Source organism: Ciconia boyciana, chromosome 1 (genome assembly GCF_034638445.1).
Source record: "Ciconia boyciana chromosome 1, ASM3463844v1, whole genome shotgun sequence".
Lineage (NCBI taxonomy): Eukaryota > Metazoa > Chordata > Aves > Ciconiiformes > Ciconiidae > Ciconia > Ciconia boyciana.
Genome location: NC_132934.1, coordinates 42,754,813 through 42,775,148, shown reverse-complemented (window position 1 = coordinate 42,775,148; position 20,336 = coordinate 42,754,813). Strand labels below are relative to the sequence as shown.

The 20,336-nt window shown below is 34.4% G+C and overlaps 1 protein-coding gene across 6 annotated transcripts in view; it reads left to right on the top strand.

Annotated features, from left to right (window-relative positions):
* CAPS2 (calcyphosine 2) overlaps positions 1 to 19,021 on the top strand; it is a 31,578-nt gene extending 12,557 nt beyond the window's left edge. For 2 of the 6 annotated variants that reach the window (XM_072863755.1, XM_072863726.1), the window contains 11 exons: positions 2,814 to 2,881; positions 5,212 to 5,331; positions 6,453 to 6,527; positions 7,440 to 7,535; positions 7,637 to 7,730; positions 9,635 to 9,750; positions 12,748 to 12,824; positions 14,439 to 14,593; positions 15,133 to 15,252; positions 16,319 to 16,415; positions 17,704 to 19,021. In XM_072863755.1, coding sequence (XP_072719856.1) covers positions 2,814 to 2,881; positions 5,212 to 5,331; positions 6,453 to 6,527; positions 7,440 to 7,535; positions 7,637 to 7,730; positions 9,635 to 9,750; positions 12,748 to 12,824; positions 14,439 to 14,593; positions 15,133 to 15,252; positions 16,319 to 16,415; positions 17,704 to 17,879 — 1,194 coding nt within the window. In that variant the 3' untranslated portion in view covers positions 17,880 to 19,021. Of the gene's footprint in view, positions 1 to 2,813; positions 2,882 to 5,211; positions 5,332 to 6,452; positions 6,528 to 7,439; positions 7,536 to 7,618; positions 7,731 to 9,634; positions 9,751 to 12,747; positions 12,825 to 14,438; positions 14,594 to 15,132; positions 15,253 to 16,318; positions 16,416 to 17,703 lie in introns of all 6 variants that reach the window. The other 4 variants (XM_072863735.1, XM_072863717.1, XM_072863765.1 and 1 more) reach the window with 3 other exon arrangements.
* Positions 19,022 to 20,336: the final 1,315 nt, after the last annotated feature.

Genomic DNA, 20,336 nt, shown 5'->3' with positions numbered 1-20,336 from the left:
GGCAGCCCCGAAAACTCAAAACAAATATGGCCTCACTAGCATGTGTAGAGGGGAATTAAAACTTTTCTTATATGGACGTACCTAATATGTTTCTTTAACTTCTTACATATACATGATTTTTACTCTTTTTAGGACTGAACAATAGGAGTCTTGCCCATCTAAGGCAAAGCCTTGAATTTAGAATTATTTACAGTGATGAAGAACCTTGAGATTTGATATTGCATGATTCAATATTTCCATATGCAGAGTGGTGGCTTTCAAAACTGGTTTTTGAAGGTATTGTTGAACAGAGTTAGCATTCTAACTTTCTCATGGAATACTAAGCCATGAGAAATTTTATGAGACTGTAAAAGTAAGTAATAATTTTAATTTATTTTGTTTGCTCATCACTATGCACTGAATTTTCCATCATTGCAAACATTTATTTGATTTCTAGTCTCATCAAAGTGAATGTGGATATTGCACTACCGAGGTCACTATTCATTTTCATAATGATAAAATATTTTCAGAAAGTACTTTTATAAAGAACTTCCTGTTTGTTATTTTTAGAATAAATTTAAAAATCTATACTATAGGGTGGAGATAATGGAAAAAAACTTTTAAAGTATCATTAGAGTAACTACTAAATCAAATAAGCTGAAAACACTGAGAAAAGGAGCAGTGCAGGACCACAAAACAGTAGGTATGCTGCAGCTGGTATGCTTTAAAAGGAAGCTAGCAGGCATCTGAGCAGGGTGTCACGGGGACCTTTTAGAAGCACTTTTGTTATTGATTAACACTCATGGTTGCACAGGCTGGCAGTATCCTAGGAGTATCTCTTAGCTTCTCTCAGGTTCAAGCTTCTGATAGTGGTAGGAATAATGGAAAAAATTGGAAGTAGTAACTGTGTACATATTAATTCCATTGGGTATACATTGCCTCAATTGTAGGCATTTGATTTTCAAGTGTTTTAAAAATTTGCTTAAGAATACGCAATGTTAAAATTTCCTTTTACTGTAATCATTACTAAAAGCTCTAATGTTAAAGTAGAATTTCTCTTAATTTTTCTGTAGTTTGGGATGAAAGTTTCCTTATTCGAGACAGATTACAGTACATGTGTGATTGCCAATAGATGCTATATAAAATCAAATCAGGTTTTTTTGGAAGAAGGTTGGTTTTCTCTGAATAATCATATTTTGTGAACAAGAGTTACTACTTTTTAAACAGTGAGAGCTGCTGCAAGTTCAATGTTTGCCTCAGCAATTTTGTAAATTCATAGTAGAGCTTTTGTCTAAGAGCTGAATGGAAGATATTCCATGGAAGAGTACATTTAGTGATCTAGTATTCAATTGAAATTCAAGGTATAAGGCTTCTTTTTTTTTAAATCAGGTTCTTTTCAGCATGCTAGCTGGTTTGGCTCTATAAACCAGGGTCCATGGAATATGTTGTGTTTTAACAAACACTGCTCCGTAGTATCGCTGTGTCCTCCTTTACACAATGCTTTTTAATATGTCTATTGTGACAGTTAATGGGTAAAGATTCAGTAACTCAGAATAAAGCACCTGTAGTTCTGATAGGTGCAAAGATGAAATGTGAAAGCAAAGTAAAAAGCCCCCTATCTCCTATAATTCAGAAATCTTTTAAGGCTTAAAATCAGTTTGGAATAAACACCAGCTGGTCTGATATTACATTTTTTATTTGGGTTTTTTGGTTGGTTGTCTTTTTTGTTTGGGTTTTGTTGTGGAGTTTTTTGGTTTTTGGTTTTTTTTTGGCTAGTGCCAATCAGTATTTCCTTGAAGGTTGTGAATTATACCCATAACATCTTTGTGAAATCAGGGATTATCCCTTACAGTTACCTGGTGTCTGGGCACCAACTTTTGGTTATTCCTCAGCCATGGGAAGTCTTGATCTATCTAGAATTTGGTTTGCACACAAGAATTGTGTGGAAAAAATAACCAATCAGAAAAATACCTTAATTCTTCAGTTTCAGAATACCTACAGAGTTGTCAAAAAGCTTGCATAAACCCCCTCAGTAACAATAATATCTGTTTTCCCATATATAAAAATTTTTTTTTTTGGAAAAAAGGCAAATTTAAGTGCAGTGAAAAAGTTCAGAAATCTGAAAGATAAAACGAAAAGAGATGCTGGGGCCTGGTTGTTGCCAGTGGCCTCCATGCTGTCCTGGGGCATCCTCTTGTGCTTTGGTTTCTCTTTCTATGAAACAAATGATGATCAATGCCTGAGCACCTTACAGTGAATGGCACAAGGTTATGCTTCAGTGTTACTCTAATAAAAAATAATAATAAGACCATGTTAAATCCCTTTTCCCCTTAGGATGATCTTTCCAGAAAGGTTTTTCAGATTAGCCTGTCTCAGCAGAAAATTATTGTGGCATGCAGTAAATAAAAATTGTGCATTAAGACTAAGTCTTAAAAGAACTGTTTTGACTAAATATTGCTGGAGGTAAAGTTTCATTCTCTGAGTTGGAATCTGTGTGAACCATGAAACCTGGAATAGTGTGAGATTCCTCAGGCTCTATTGTACTTACAGAATTTATTGGAACCAATACAGAGATAAGGATGCTGTCAACAGAAATACTAGAATTCTCATATGTATTGACAGCTAATATGCATAGACAATTTGAGTGTGTAACAGCGAATATTATTTGTCTATTTGTTATGCAAATAGAACTCTTCAAAAAGATGGGAAAAAAAAAGATTAATTGTGACAGTGGTAAGATTGTGACCTCTGAATGCTATCTTAAAGGGTAATTTATTATTTGAAGTGTCTGGTGTTACATATTTTATTTTCTCTTAGTCAGTTTTTCATTGCAGGAGGATGTTGCTGCAGAGAGGAGAAAACAGGCTGTAGTAGAACAAGTAATGGTGGATCAATTATCCAGGTAAGTGAATTTATAATGTAAAATTTCAGTTTTCCCTACAGGAGAATTTAGATCTGTGAGTGTGTGGCTTTTCTCACCTAGGAGGTGTTTTGATCATCTCGTTCCAAGTCTTACACAGTCTTATGTAGTGTTATTATTTGCAAAAATTCTTTAAATGAAGTGTCTTTTTAATTTAAATTAAAAGATCAGTTTAAAGTGCTAGGTGTAAGATCATTTTTTTTCTGAGAATAATTTTTAATTTTATACTTGAACCTAATTTAAGAGCTTTAAAATAGCATTTATTCTCAGAAATAACCCTCTTGCACCTCAGCAAAATATATGGATGCCTGCTGTCACAAATTATACTTCTTCAGTATTTATTGTTTTTTCTAAGAATCTTAGTTTTATTAATATCCCTTTACTGACACAACATCACTCTGGAGTAAAGGGGTATTATACCAGTGTTGGGCAGGTAGGAAAAAAAGGTACAATGATGAATCAAGTTGATCAAGGTTGTACAGGAAGGCTCTTCTAACTTCATTACTATCCCTTTATCTCTGAGAAAGCATTGCTTCTATATAGGAAGATCCCTTTATATGTTAAGGGGAAAAAAAAGTAACTTACAGGTAAAGATGAGTATAGTAAAAACATCTTTCCCTATTGTTATTCCCATAAACTTGTTCTCATTTTCAAGCATGCTTTAATAATTCAGGGCTTTATCCAAGTTGTCTGGTTATGGCAATATAGGATGCTGCAAGCTAGTTTAATATAGTTTCATGTTACTTTACACTTGCTGAAAATTATCTGTGGGTAGCTCTACAGTATGTTGCATTCTGTGCTTAGTTTACAATCTCTGTAGTCATCTCTACTGATATTATAGCCCATCAGATCTTAAGACTTTGCAGTTGAAATGTTGTTGCACTTCACCATTTTATTTTTTCTTGGTTTCTGTTCCAACTGCAGTTTAAATGACCTATACTGTTTAAAGTCTATTAATGCTTTTACACTATTTAAAAGCTGAGATATCAAGAAAGTTACATGAAAGAAACAAGATTGTACTGAAACACAATGTTAAATTCCAGGTGTCATTGTAGCAGGATTAAAAATATGGAAGTGTTCAGTGCAGAAACCCCAATTTTCAAAGAAATGCTTGTCCCATGTCATATCTCTACAAAGATGTAGGTATAGCAGATGATTACAGAGATTATCTTAAAAATGCGCTGGTTGTGTTCAAGTGTTCCAGTCCTACTGGTGTTGGATTAAACATACAGATTTGTGCATCTTAGATCACGGATGTTCATTCTGTACTTAACCTCCTACAGCTGCTTTGCCTTATTTTTTCCATGTATTCCTTCTCCTACTCTGAACCCTTCTGTTGACAATGTCAAAACAATATTCAGTAGTGCTGCAGCTGCATCAGGATGAACTTTTAATTTAAAAAATCTCTCTGTATATGTTCCAAATATAACTGTGCCAGTACTGACAAACAAATTGGTATCAGAGAGCAGGATGTTAATCGGGGAAGATTAATTCAAAACTCTTGTATGAAAAAAATCTATTAAAGGAAACACAAAGGTGTTTTCATTTTTTTTTTTTCTTTTAGTAGAGCCAATCTTGCAGTTAAATTAGTGTAACTGATGTGTGCAAAGATGGGTCTGCATAGATCAGAGAGCAAGTTTATAAAACTATATTAGCTGTGCAAAATTATTTTTTTCTTCTGATTATGAACCATTTCAATAACGTAACAGGGATCTAATGTATTTTTAAAGGGTCTCTTCATCTCTTTACTTGTTAAACTGATACAGAGAATGTCAAAATGTTCAGAAACCAGTACATCTGTTTCTTGTCTGCTTGATGGGACTTTGAGATCCTATGGGCTGTGTCGTCAGTGCTTTGGGAGAGCAAGTGCCAGTGTTTTTGTTGGATGATGTCACTGGCCAGTACTAGTAACTGCTGTCACTGATTTTGGAGGGAGCCATGGATAAAGAATATCACTGATGGAATACTTACAGAAATAGTGGAAATGAGGAAAAAAACCTCCTTTGTAATCCTAAGATTTATATACATATATAAAATATACTTTAAATAATACATATATATGTGTAAAGTTACTACATAGTAGTGCACTGCCAGAATGTTATTGCATATATTTGATTTTGAGTAATCGACTTCAGAATTTTTAAAACCAAATAAAAAAATAAGCCCGCAGGGTTATGCAAGCTTAATGGATAACTCCAAGATTTTATTGCTGTGTTATTCTGGGGTGTTTTCTTTCCTGAGTAAGACTATGTAAGATCTGAAATTCAAACTTACTAATAGTCAGAGGGCTTCTCCCTGCTGTTTTTGGTCAGAGCTGTTATAAGTGACCCAGAGCAATCCACACGTGCTGATGTTTACAAGGAAGCTCATGGACTTCTGGGACTTGGGACAGCACCAATGCGTTTTAGAAAAAGAACTCTGCATGAAACAAAGTAAGTTTTCTCTAGCAGTCATTTTTTTTAGAAATACATTTTCTGCTGTATTTTTTATTGTTTTGGGCTCTGCAAAGTCTGTTTGCCTTTCCAGATGTTTTATTTCTGGCTTGGATCCACCAGCTTCATGTGAGGCCTTTTTTGTAGCCTCCCCATGCTTATAATTGCCTAGTGGGATCTTTTTATGTGGATTATCTGTGTATAATGATTGATTCATAGAATTTATAAAATGTGGGAGAACATTCTTAAGCTTATATTGATATCATTCATCACAAGGTTTTGTGAGCCTTTTCTGAGCTGTTGAATGCTTGCAATCTTGTCATATCCTTTTAGAGATCCTATCCTGTGGTGCATAAAATTGCATAAATATGCATCTGTAAATGCTAATGTAGATCTTCACAATATAATCATACTTTTCTTTCGTGTTTTGATTTGTGCTGCGATAATTAACCATATTGGCATTTAAGTGTCATTCCTGGCCTGCAAGCATTGAAATAGTAACTCCAAGGGCTTCAGAAAAACTTAGAAAACATTGTGATCCATAAAATTAAATGAATCTGCAGGTCTGAATTTCGTTCTGTTAATCTTGCTCAATATGCAGACAAACATATCTGCTTTGCACATTTTAACATCCTGCTCTAAAGTCTTTCAAAAAAGGTAATCTTTGTATTCTTAAACAAAAAAGGCAACAAAACCAGTCTCAATCTCTTACACCCATCACATGGACAAATCTCCATTTCTGGAACTAGTAATATGGCCAATATAAAATATCTAGGTGGGTAAAGAAGCCCCAGCCTGGGTATTTTTGCAAGAAAACACATTGATTGGTGGATGTGTGGTAAGTGGTAGAGGTTTAATTCTTGTTATAAGTGTATGTAAAGAAAATATCCCATTTATATCTGTGCCTTCTGTGAAGGTACTCTCATATTATATAATTACAGAACACCTTCCACATTACAACTCTGAGTTGCTTTCTAATTCAACTACAAGGGATCATCTCCTCAGCCAGTTGCCAAGGATACTGTATTTCACATTTTTTTCTGTTTTGAAACAGTTGATTTTTATGTAACATTTCTCTGTGAGCATATAGGTATCATTAGCATGCTGCATTATTTTCACAGAATAAGGACCAAATCAGGATTAACTGAAAACATGCTCTCTAACAAGCTACGCTTTGATAGTAGGATTATATCAAGGTAATAACAAATTTTGTGAAGCTTTTCAATTCTATGAATTTATGAATGATGATCTTTACCCTCCTGAAATAATTAATTGCACTGAACTTTTATGTTCCCTATGTTTAGAAAAAAGCATGTGTTGTGTGGGTATATATATATGCATACATGTATAACACAAATGTTGACATGGCTGAAGGATAGTGGCTTTACAGTCCCATTGTACAGTGTTAAGATGCATAAGTAACCTTACATTACCGTCATACCTGTAGCTCTGTGCAGGACAGTTAGCATGGGGGCTGTGTGAAATAGTGCTCTTAGCCCTTGCACCTCAGTTGAATAAAATTTATTTTAGCCTTGTCTTAGTATGTGGCAACCACTGTGGATGGAAAGGATGGCTTTGTGTCTTGTTTGTAGCTCCTTATGTATTAAACTTGCAGGTTTAGGGCATCTTTGGAACTCTTCTGAATTGAGTAGCGCTGACGTAAACATACTCTGGAAGTGGTGCTTTTCTGAAGCAGTGAGCTGTACGCTTGTTAGACATAGCTGAGGATTCAGCCACATGGCTTCATATACAATGGCTTCATATACGATAGCTTCATGTAGCATAATGAATGCAGTAGTCTTGGTGTAAGTAATCCTTTAGTTAATGAGTGAAAATTACATTGGTATACTAAAATATGAAGCTTTAAAAGGTGTTTTTAACATTATGGAGAATGGAATATTGCATTAAAATATATCCAAATACAGAATATGAATTCCATAGTGATTTGGAGAAAATAGTCAGATACCTCTTTCAAAGAAAAAGATTGTACAATATGCAACATTGGAAATAAAATGCATATTCCAAAATATAAATATTATTTAAGTTTGGGTTGAATTGGATTTATATAGATGCAAAAACATAAAGGTGTTTTTCAATTTTCCTTCTAGAAATGGTCGTGATGCTTGTAGAGAGTTGATTGGATTTTTTTTTACATGTGACAGATCCCTTACTGTGTACGAATTCCGACAGTTTGGAAAAAATAGGTAGGATAAATTACTTTTTAAAAGGTTTTAGAAAACATCTTCCACTGTATCTAAGAAACTTAAATAAATTGTTTTAACATCAGTTTTGAATTGTTTCACAGAACAAACGCCTTGCCGTTCATTCAGAAGGGAGTTTATCAACATCAACGTGGACAAAAGAAGGGAAAAGCTTATGATCTTGGTGACTTCTATATTGTAAGTATTCTTCTGTTAAATGTAATTATTTTTTGTTTGTGATTTGGAAGTAATATTTAGATATTCCAATTGAAAATTGTGATCTAGCTTTCAGGGAAGACAAAAAGTCTTTCCTTTCAGTAACGTTTTCAAATTAAAGATTTTCAGGAGTCTGGATTATTTTTCTGTCCCATGTTTTACAGGTTCCATTTTTGGTTTCAGATTAAGTTGTAGTTTGTAATTTTCCCGCTAGAGGGCACAAGACTGCAGACAGTGTAGGCCTTTTTGTAGGCAAAATGAACTACTCGGGAAGGAGAGTGCTGAAGATGAGGGAGACCAAAGTACTTGTTAAAAATGAATAATCTTCGCAAGGTCTGCTGGCATTTTTGACACGAGGCAATGATTAAATATTTTTTTAAACATGAGGCAATTGCAGGTTAATTGGTTTTAACCTAAACTTTGAAAATGTTTACTACCAGCTCTTTAGAGAGCTTTTGAAACAATGGTAAACTTCGTCTACCAGCTAATCTGATGACTGACTACTAATCATATTGCATCTTCTGTACTTCTGTACTGGGTTCAGTGTTCCTGGTTTATAAATACTTGAGTAATTTTTCAAGTACAGAGTGTTTTCACTGAGTTCTTCACATCCTCCTGCAAATCTTAAGCTTAGAGCAAAAACTGTTTGAATGAAGTATTGAAAGTAAAAGAAGACAACATTAGTTTTTAGAGTGTTTTGTCTAATCACCTGCCTAATCCTAACTGTTCATAAGTGTCTACGATATAAGAGTTTCCAAGATGAAATAGATTACTTTATGGTGTGGAGGTTGAAGCTATTTGTTAGATAATTTTTTTTTTTTTGTCATGTGTATCTTTGCAACATGCAGATGGAAATGCGTTCTGAATAAACATGTGTCTTAAAGACATCCAGAAAATGTACTGCTGCCGAATTCGGTAGCTCTTTGGAATGATGTCGTATCTGTGAATCTCCATGTCTGCAAACTGGGTTTCTGGGCTGACATTAAGATATACAGATCTCTCTCAAAGTCCAAATGGTTGAGACACTTGCACAATAACAGTGTCTCTGTCTCCTTCCTAGTTTATGAGTTTTGGAGGCTTTATAACGAAAGCCTGCATGGATGTTACAGTTAGAGCTACTGCTTTTTTTGATTCTTCTCAGCATTCTTTGCTTTTAGTTTGCTGCTTTTCTTTCTCTCCCCTTTCCTCTTCTCCCAAACCAAAAAGCATTTTTAATTTTGAAGAATATGTGAGGTGTGTCCTCTCTCCCCAACTTGGAGGGAAGGGGAAGAGATTGTAGTGGGTAATAGAACTCTATGCTACTAATAACGTGTTTTTATTCAATATTTATTAGTGAAATCTAGCAATTTAAAAAAATACCTTTATAATTAAACATTGCAGGAATGATTTGAACTTTGGGAAGGCTACTTTTTAGTTGTTTGTTTATCTCAAGTATGATTTTAGGTTATTGAAAATAACTGTGGAGGGTTTCTTCTAGTCTGAGAGAACTTTGCTCTCATGGAATCAATGTGGCACCTTCTGTGACTCTCTTCTGTGGTCCGGTGAGTTTTGGATCCCATAAGGATGAAGGGAGAAGAAAAATTGAAAAGTAGAGCCTGGCTGAGGGAACAACAATCTGTAGTCTCATGTTTCTCAGCTGTAGATTAGGCAACAGTAGGCCCTCTTACTAGACAAACCTCTATGTAGAGGATAATGTGTCAACTTGGAGCCTGCAGCTGTTTTTATAGTACTAGAAAGGCTCTGTTAAGAAGGTTAACTGACCTTAGCTACACCTTTTCATCATTTCATACCAAGGCTTTTAACAATCATACTTCTTGAAAGTCTTGCAGAACGTATTTTACGAAATACACAGCCTATTTGTAATTCATTGTATGCTTTACCAACAGGGAGCTAACCTAACTTTCCGAAGTGTTGATCATAACCTTCCAGAAAGTGTCAAGCAGAGCCCAGTTCTCACCCTTCGTGTGATAAGTATTGATGAAGCAGCTATGGATTTTCTAAAGTAAGTGTAGCTAACTGTTTTTCAAATTACCTTGCCTTCCTTAAGTAAAAAAGACTTTTTTTAATAAGAGCTTCTAGCATCTTATTACTTACACTGCTAAAAAAAATATCTGTATTTAGGCTGTTGCTAGGAGAAATTAGTAATAGATGTTAGTGGATGTTCTGTAATTCAGTAACTTTCTAGAATGATAAGGAGTAATTTTAAAATAAGAATTAATTAAATTATGAAACTGTCTTATTTGCTTTGTTTGAAGTCGGATGTTTTTATATACAAATCATATACTAAAACTTTTCTTATGTGATGAACTAAAATACTACATTTGGGGAAAAATGCTTTTTTTTATGATCAGCATTATTGGATCTTTTGTGAAGCTTATGTTAAAAGCTTGTATCAGTCATGATAACGCAAATGTTTGAACACAGGCAGGGGAAGAATTGGAGGTTTCTCTCTCTGTTTTTTTCTTTTTCATTTTCTTTTTCCTTCCTCTTCCTATCCCTTCATTCTTCCAGATATTGCCACATGTTGAGGACTTTAGGAACTGGGACAGGATTTCTGCACTTATTCTTTCAAAATAGGTTTTAGTAAATTATGTGGTTCCATAGTCTGAAATATGGGAATTTCTTAGAACTTTTTCAAATGGTTAGGTGAATGATTGACCTTTGAGTATGCATTATTTTTGAAGGTAATATTCTCATCTCAATATCTATACAGAAGTAAACTGTCTAGGGAATGAAGTATCTTTCTCTGGGGCTTCTGGCTTTTATTGTGAGTATACTGGTTCTTAACACAAGTAAAATCTTGGTATAAAATTTATTGCACTGCTCTATTGCCTGAACATGGAAGTTACTTAACAGTGTTGGAAATACAGTCAAAGTCTGATTACTCAGATTTTGGTGAGGAGTGTTAGCCGACAGCAGATGTTAGAAGGTACAAATTTTCATAAAATGATGGAATCAAAGAAAGGGACCTCAAGAGGGTCTCTAGTCCAACCCCACTTCTCAGAGCAGGGTTTACTACAGTAGGTTGCTCGGGGCTGCATCCGGTTGGGTTTTTTTAATATCTCCAAGGATGGAGACTCTGCAGCCTCTGGGGGCAACCTATTCCTGTGTTCAGTCACCCTCACAGTACAAAAGTGTTTCCTGATATTCAGAGGGAACCTCCTGTGTTTCAGTTTGTGCCCATTGCCTCTTGTCCTGTCACTAGGCTGCACTGAGCAGAGCCTGTCTCAATCTTCTTTACTCCCTCCTGTCAGGTATTTATACACACTGATAAGATCCCCCGAGCCTTCTCTTCTTCACGCTAAACATTCCCAGCTCTCCTGGCCTCTCCTCATATATCAGGTGCTTCAATCCTTTCTTGACTAGGAACAGCAATAACAGAATCTCAATTAAATGCATTCACTATCTAAAGACTACTTTTGTTAGAACAACTTAACTGACTATTATTTTTCTTTCTGCAAGTGTTTAGACACATGAAGCTTGTTCTCAGTTACGGTAATACTCACTTTAAGGTCCCTTTACACTGAAAGCTTTGCAAGGGCGCCATAGTGAGCTAACAGTACATAAAACAGTAAATTCAAATGTAATTTGTTAAAGAAATGTGTAGTTGTAGGATACTTAGTGCTAATTGTTCCCTCTCCACAAGGTTTCCATGCAATAAAAAACAGTATAGTTAATTTCACATAGCTCATGTTAGACATTTTGCATCTCAGAAGCCTATCATTGTGGTAAACAGCTTTTTCTTTAATTTGTTGCTAATCTTATACCTGTGAAATTTGGAGTTGATCCAATGTTATCTCTGAAGGCTCCAGAAAGAAGACCTGCTCACTGGGTTATAATTTTGGATTTTCTGCTACCTGTGGTGGAACAGATTGTTTCTTTTTTATATGCTCTCTCTGTGTTCTTTCCATTAGTGACTAAATTTCAGATTATGAAATCTGTCTTTTTCTTCTGAATGGGGGTATTGTTGAACTCTGTATTTCCTGGTGCAAAACTCTTGAATTGGGTCCTCTTACCCTCATTACTGTACTCACAGAGAATCCTGCTCAGGTACAGTCCAGAAGGTCTATTGCAGGTTTTCAGGAGCAGCTATGCCCTGCTGTCGCAAGCCATGAATCTTTTGTGTTTCACGTGTTTCAGAGAGAGTATGCTGTCCTCTGTAGGTGGTGGTTGACTTTCCAGTTTAGGTGGTTTGATATAGACAAGCTTTTAGGGACTTCATAATGGGAGGTACCCAAAGTGGAGATGAAAAGTCTTAACAGACAGCAGAGAGGTAAGTCTTTGGCCTCACAGAGCAGGAGGAGGAGTACTCCATGACAAAGCACTGGTGAGCAAGCAGCTCAAAGTTGACAGTAGTGATTTTGCATTTGCCTTTACCTTCCTATTCTGATTAAAATGATTATTGGACTTTTTTTTTTCTTCCAGTAGGTTCTTCCACAGTATTTTTTTATCAACTTCCGTAATAATTTCTGATGGGGGTTTCTGGGAAACCCTTCTCAGAAGGAGATCACTTGCCAGACAAAACACAAAATTTAACCATAATTCCTAGATCATACCTAAAATATGCTGATCCAGATTTTGGTCTACACCCTTGCTATTTCTATTCTAAAGAGAGATTTGTAGCTACTCCACGTTATTTTCCTATTGGTAACTAAATGTAGTTGCTTTAACAAACTCTTCCCGTGGCCTGAGCTGAAGATTAGGACTATCTTCAAATAAATTTCTGGAGATTTTATGCACAGGAAGAATTATCCATGATTAATGAATTAGTAGAGGAGCTGCTAATGGAATATTGTCAGAAAGGGATTTCTGCATATCTGCAGCTGTTCAGTAAAGACTTTTGTTTGTGCCATCTCAAACTCAAGCAATTGGATACTATGCTTATAAGGGTAGTATAAGAATTAAATATAAAGTTAAATATGTATTTTACTACAGCTGGTTTGAATTCAGTAATATTACATGTAATTTCACCAATCAAGATTAATTTGTATTATTTTAGAGCTGCTTCTATGGAATTCAAGCAAGAGCATTCCAAGCAAGTGGTTGATGACAGCAAAGTTTTCAAGAAGATTCAAGGTTTGTGTCTACCAGAACCCATTTAATTTTCATTTCTGTATCTCTATCTTTACAGCTGAATGCAAAGAACAATAGTAATATTATAAATGAAATTAAACAAAAGTTAGATATTTATCAGAATATTATTAGAATCTGATACCAGAATATATCAATCATAAGAATACTTTCTCTCTCTCTTTCTTTAAATAAAGAGTCTGGCTAAAGATCGTGGAGACAGTACAGAATAATTGTGAATACAATCAATAAAACGTTAATCTTTGTGTCAACATAATCTCTGAAAAAATGCCGAAGCATAACGCTGATGCCGTCTTAAACTGGCATTGAATTTAAAAAGTTACTGGCAAAATGTACAGACACAATCTCATTTCTTCAGTTAATTTTGTGCTAGATCCTTCTTTGGGCCATTATTTCTATACATTGATAAGTTGTTTTTTGATAGGCTTTAATATTATGCATATTAAAATACGTGAGTACAATCAACTAGTATATTCTGGAATATGTAATTAAATTTTACCAGGTTCCTACTTACAGTCTTTAGGACAAAGGCATAGTTTTGTGTTTAAAATTATGGAAAGATGTTTATGCAGTGCTGGGTATTATCTTTGTAACCTGTGGTCAGCAAAAACTGTTGAACTGAACAGCTTCCAGCTCATAGAATCTCCAGTATTTACCGTCATTAGCTAAACCTGTTTTAAGTAGGCACTCTTTAGTCACTAAAATCTGCTTGGATATTTACGTTTATAAGAATTATTGGAATAATAAATTAGAGATATTTTTTAATCTTCTAGTTATTCCATGTTTTCCCTTGCGTAATAGATACAAATCTATTTCTCAATTATCTGACTACATCTAAGGTTTGCTGGTGTGGTTTGGAAGGTTATGTGTATATACTTCAAGACATCTTTTAACATATATCTAAATTTGAACTTTACTGGAAAAAATTTCTTCATTCACTGTCCCCCCTATTTGGCTTTATAATTGTAGATACAAGTGATCTGAAGATATAATATGATAATAGCAGATTACTTCTGTTACCAGAGTATGCCGGGAAACTCAAACATCCCTAAAGTAAACCTGCTACCTAGAGATTTTGATAAGGCTGTAATTTTTACCTTAGAAATAGTTCTCTCTATATAATTTTGGAACAATTCTGCAGGATTATTTATATTTGTTCTTGTTTCCACATGTATTTAACATGTTTGTACAATGAAGGAGCAACTGTGTGTCCCATAATGGAATGTTCGTATTACCAAAGTAGTGTTCCTAAATTGCTTTGTATGTTGAATCATGGTATGTAATCAACTCTAGCAGAAGTAAGCAGTTTCATAATCTGAGCGCATAAAGGGCGATATCCGTTCTTCCTTTCCTTCTGTGATCTCTTTAAATGTTTTGTTAGATGTTGGCTGCTGCTTTATATGATTTCTACTCAAATGTTAAGTAACTGATAGTTTCATTTTGAACTGACATTCTCTCATCAAAGATAGGGGATCCTGGATGCGTGCGTCATTTTCACCAGCAGTATCATAAGTAGTTGTGGTTACCTTTTATATCGACTCCATAGCATGTGGCCAACTTCCAGTAAACATTGTGTCCTTTATTTCTCTAAATCCTCAGGTATGCTTAGAGAGACACTAAGTAAAAGAGGAGTTCGGGTTATAACAGGCTTAGGAAAGTATTTCCGACACGTAGACAAGAACAGAAATGGTTTTCTCTCTCAGGCAGACTTTAAAGAAGCTCTAAAAGTATTCCATTTGGAAATACCTGAAGGGGTAAGTCTAACTGAAACTGTAATCATGGGTATTATCTTACTTTAATTTATGGTATCACTTCCTTTCTTTGCTTAAATCTATAGTTTAATAGCTATTTTTTACAAGTTTTTTTTTTTTTCCCTTGTGGTATATTGGCATTTCTGCATTCAGTCCTATGTGAAATTCTTAAAAATAATATAAAATTGTAATAAATTAAAAAATGTGCAATCTTTTTACATCATGAAGAAGCAAGTGGGATTGCAATCCATTTTTTTTTTCTTTTTTTGCCTTTTAAAAATAATTTATTGATGCTATTTACTTATCTTTTTTCTTGGTTTTCTGTATTATGTTTTAAAAACAGCCCACAGCTATCAAAACTGCAAATAATGTGAATTATGGTCATCAGTGACCAAGGATGATTTGCATTATTTTGACAAATCTTTGAGTCAGTATTGATTTGGAAGTTGTTTTTTTTCTGAGAATACTGTAATTTCCTATTATAGAATTGTTTCATTCTAGGACATAGTGAAGAACTTTGGCAAAATATTTTTAAATTGCAGGACTTCGAATCTTTATGGCTTATTCTTGATGATAGCAAGAGTGATAAGGTCGACTATGGAGAATTTACTCGTGCCGTATTTGGAGAAATGAATGAATATCGGAAAGCATTTGTAAGAAAAGTAAGTTTTGTTGCAGATATTCTAGGTGTAGATATTTTTCAGTCTAGCTTAGAGGTTGGTTATTTGTCATGTTCTGGTTGGTGGGGTTTGTTGTTTTTGTTGTTTTTCTTGAATTGTGCATCTAGTAATTGACTTTTTAAACTTTCAGATCAGTTTATTAAAACAAACATAAATTAGAAGACTGCATGCTGTTCCATTGTTGAATTAGTTAATTTTGAACTCTAGAATTAATTCCTTTATTATTTTGAGTTTATGCATATGGGTGCTATTCTTACAGTTCAGTCCAGTGTATAAAGCATCTGGCACCCTGAAACTATCTCTTCCAGAAGTCTGTTTCCTTATTTTGGCACATCACTGTATCTGTGTGCAGATCTTTTTTCCTCAGTGTCTGAAATAGAGGCAATAATACTTGCGTCCTTTGAGACCTAATATTAGTCTCATTATATTTTTGAGACTTCGTATATTTGAAATGCCATTTGTTATATGTCTATAACATAATGTGGAGCTGTTTGCAGTATGAAACACTGATTACAAACCAGCCAATAGAGTAGTGACTGGATATCAAGAAAAATGACACATACTTTCATACTTTTAATCATGGAGGTTCTGACTCTCCTAGCCTGATGTATCAAGCATGTATGTGTGTTTGAGTAAACTGAAATGAAAATGAAGCTGCTGTTAGCAGTGCTGAAGAGGCTGTGTTGAGGCCTGTCAGAATGATGCAGGAATCTTAGTAATTGGAGGAGGCAGAAGGGAAGCAGCTTAACTTCTGATACTAAGGATGAGCTGGAAGTTTTGGAGAGAAGACAAATTTTTTTGAGTTGGTAAGGGGACAACATTTGCTGTGGAAGCTGTTGAGATAAAATAATAATGAAACTACATAAGCTAGAATAATTTTCTGGTACCTGGTGCCTTACATAAAATAGGTAAGTTGACATAATGCATTGCACAAGATCTAAAAATATGTGCTAAGTAGTTAAGTATATTTGATCTTTACATCTTTCCATTTGTGCTTTTTTTTTTCTTTTTCCTTATATGCTTACATGACTTTTTTTTCCTTTTATAGGCTTATATGAAACTAGATTTCAGCAAAACTGGGAGTGTGCCTATGGTAGATATCAGAAAATGTTACTGTGCAAAGAAACATCCTCTAGTATTGGCAGGTAATTCACGTGAACAAAAAAAATTAAAATCTATAACTACTGAAGTCATCTTGTTAGCAGAGATACCAGATCCAGAAACTAGTTGTAAATACAAACTGTTTTCATACTGGCTTAACTTGAACTGTTAAGGAGAACTTTTTTTCCTCTGACCTATAATATGTCTATCTGGAACATGACTATAAATAGTAATGGAGTTTATGTACACAGTTTTAATACTTGCTTTTTATCAAGCTGCAAATACTGCATATATGCAGAGTAGTTCCTTTCCCTACCTGTGTAGGACTACATTTAAGTAGTTAGTTCTCAGCTTTGGTGTGCAAGTTATCGGTGACAGATATGATATTAGCAATTTTCACTTAGGAGGATACTCTCATTTTCATATTACTCTTTTCCATCAAAATATGCAAGGTTTTCAACTGACACTGAATGTACTCAGCACTTGGAAGTTCCTTCTGAATAAATTATTCATTTATTTCTGGGAGAGGATTGTCATCCTTTACAGAGGAAGTGTTGGTGTCTTCATTATTTTTTCAGGATTCTCAAAAATGTTTAAACTCTGTCATTGAAAAAACAGGAATTTAAATATTTGTATGTCAGTTTCTAAAATAACATCTCCATGTACCAAACTGGTAATTGTGAAAGTCTCCCTAGTGTCCTGACCCTTTCTGTTTTACTGTAAAAGAGCGATGTTTTTTGTCTTGCCAGTGATTTTAATGGTAACACATAAAGACTCATGGTGGTAGAGGGATGGTACACATACAATCTTTTCCAATGCTATAATGCTATATTTTTTCCATTTTTTTTCTCAATGCTATGAAATAATCTTGAGTATAATCTTTATTAAGTCACTAAAACACACATGTCAATTGCAGAACACTTTTTGAATGCAAACTTGCATCTTAAGGTTTTCTTAGAACTTTGAACTTGTATTACATTAAGCATATGCTTTATTACAAGATAACTTCTGAATTACCAAAATTTTAGTTTACGAATGCATTATTCAGTTTTTGCAGTCATTTGAAGAAAAAAAATCTTCCTGATGTCATAGTTCATTGAAATTGACTGTGGCTTCATACTTCTGTTCATATTTAACGCTATCATGTGCTATTAAAATAGGATGATTTCTGCAGCTGGTATTAAGTGAGCCAGTGACTTCATCCTGAAATCAGAATTTCAAGAAAAAAATATTTGCAAGCTAAAATTTGAAAGTTTCTTGCCTGAAATATATTAAATTCTATATATTCACTGTTCTTGAAAATGTATTTAATGGAAAAATATACTTTCACAGGCAAAGCTACAGAAGAAGAAATTAAATCATCATTTCTAGAAACACTAGGAGAGTCTTGCAGCAACCCCAGTGAAGTGTCCTATTCTGAGTTCGAAGATTACTATGAAGGATTAAGTATTGGAGTCATGGATGATGATGATTTTGTTAATATCTTAAGGAACCCTTGGGGAATTTAGAGTAGAAGAGGACAAAAATGAAGAAGAGACATTTTCTAAACAAGGAGTGAGCTAAATAAGGGAGGATTTAGTTTTGATGTGCATTACTTCATAATCAGTGTCTTAAGCTGATTTCAGGAACTGAAAATTTTAGATGCTTTCAGAATAATACGTGGCAAATTTCTCAGAGTGTCTGTTGAGCTATGCTAACCACTTTTTTAATATAAGTGCTGTTCATTCCTTTTCATTGGAAATAATTAAGGCTGTTCCCCATACCAAAAGGCATCATTTACTTAATATTAGAATAAAGTGGCCTATTTTAAAATAAGAGGGAATTAGAAATTAAAATGCATGAAGGAGTATATGCAAGAGAAAATTTAGTTTTATGATGCTTTATGATGATTGTGAAAAACTTTAGAATTGACTGTATAAGTATCAATGGTAGCGTTTCTTCAGAGTTTTCTTCTTACAAAAATAATATGTTTATTCTTATAACATTCTTTGTCTCGTTTCTTGTTTCTTATGCTGGTACTTTAGCCTGAAAGAGATCAGGTTATCCTTTTCCAATTTTGAGGATGTCTGCAGTACTGAAAGTGCAGAGATGCTCACAACCAATTAGCCTTTGAATTACTATGTAGACCGTCTTGACTGAGCTTTTTTTTTTTCATCAGGCATCCGAAGCTGAGCATTGAATCACAAAGGTTTTAATAAGCACACATATATTTTGTAATGCACTTCTTCCTTTCCTATATTTTGCTAAGTGGTTTTCAAACCAAATAATTTATATTTAAATATCTGGTTTCTGTGTTTTCTATTGCTGTGATTTTTTTTTTTAACTAAAATTTAGCAATTATATCCTTTGTCAAACTGATATATAGCATTTCCTATTGTATAAAACAGAAAAGTGTAAAAGAAAAAAAAAAACCACTTCTGTCGCAACAAAAATTAAACCATGAATTAAAATATTCCTTGCTACTTCAAACATTCAGCCAGATATGCTTTTCAATGTAATACATCTTGTTAATTCTCTAAAATTATTTGTGTTAAGAAATAAAAAAATGTATTCTTGATTATATATATATATATAGAGAGAGAGAGAGATAGCCTTTGGTTTTGATGTACCTGTCACCAAAATTACCTGTATGTTCAACTGCATTTCTTAAGCCTATGCAATTAAAATATATTAGTTTTCTTTGTGCTTGTCTGCCTGGTTTTGAATTTATAGTCTGTGGTTAATGGAACCTTCCTCTTGAGACAGAATTTGTGTTTCATAGAAATTTAAGGACAGTGCTGAAATGGATGCTGAAATGGGGGACTTTGGTCCTTCTCTGGCTGACTGGTTTATTCTAGATACAGCACCTTGGTGTTCTAATAGCTTGTGCATTGTTATCTTTTGATTGTTTGTGCCCTGTCCTCACTCGTAACTAGAATTGTAGTTTCTGCTCTAAATCCTCAAATGAGGGATTTTGGGGGGTTCTTTTGGGGCTGCAAAAGTCTGGATGCATTAGTTTACAGAGGAAGGCAAATTCTGTCGATGCTTATTCTAAGCAAGAATTCTGATGTGGCTTACTACGATTTTCTTACTCCCCAGTCCTGCTGGAATTTCCCTTGCTAGAAAGATTTTGTTAATTAGTGTTCTTGGAATTGGTGATTCTGAGAAGGGCAACTTTGGCTGGGTTTACAGGGATCTGCTTGTTAATGTGTCTGTTCAAATAACTGAAAAATATCAAGTGGCATTTTTATTAGTTTTTCAAAGAATCACCTGCTCTGTTTAGACTTGTTCACTTAGGAGAGTTGTACCAACGTATAAAATGGTAGCTCAGTTTAATAAATGTGGAAGTGACTGAGAAATGAGGTGGTGAGATATTTCTTTTTGCAATGCTTAATTTTTTTTTGCGATGCTGTTAGGAAGATTATTCCACGTTGTCCTATGGAATGGAAAAATTGATGAAAGTGGATGTATCCTTAGTGGGCCTGCTTTTATCAGCAGAGGCTGTATAGGTCACATCTGCTGCAAATTAAGCGTTCTTTATTTTGCTCTTATCACTAAAATGAGGTGCTGTTATAAGAACATTATTTCCATAGCTTTGGTAGTCATGCATTTTTTTTTTCTTAATCTGAAGACAGATCCTTAACAGGGTAATCTACGATAAATTCTAAAGGTCAGAAATTTCCTGAAAATACAAGTAGGTGCTCTGGTAATTATGTAAAACCTGCTGGGTATATAATTTCTATTAACTACAAGGTCAGTTACGCATCAGTGGCTGCCTCAAAACATCAGGTACGACGTCTGTGGTGAGTTTTTAATGGGGTTCACAAAAGTAGTTTTCCATCTGCCCCCTGTTTTTCATTGTTTAAACTTAAGATGGTAACAAAGAATTCAAAGCAACTTCTACCCAAGGCTGGCCCACCATGCTTACAGTTAGAAAAACACAGAAACTGTGTTCAAACCAGGGTCTGTCATGTCTGACTTCTTTT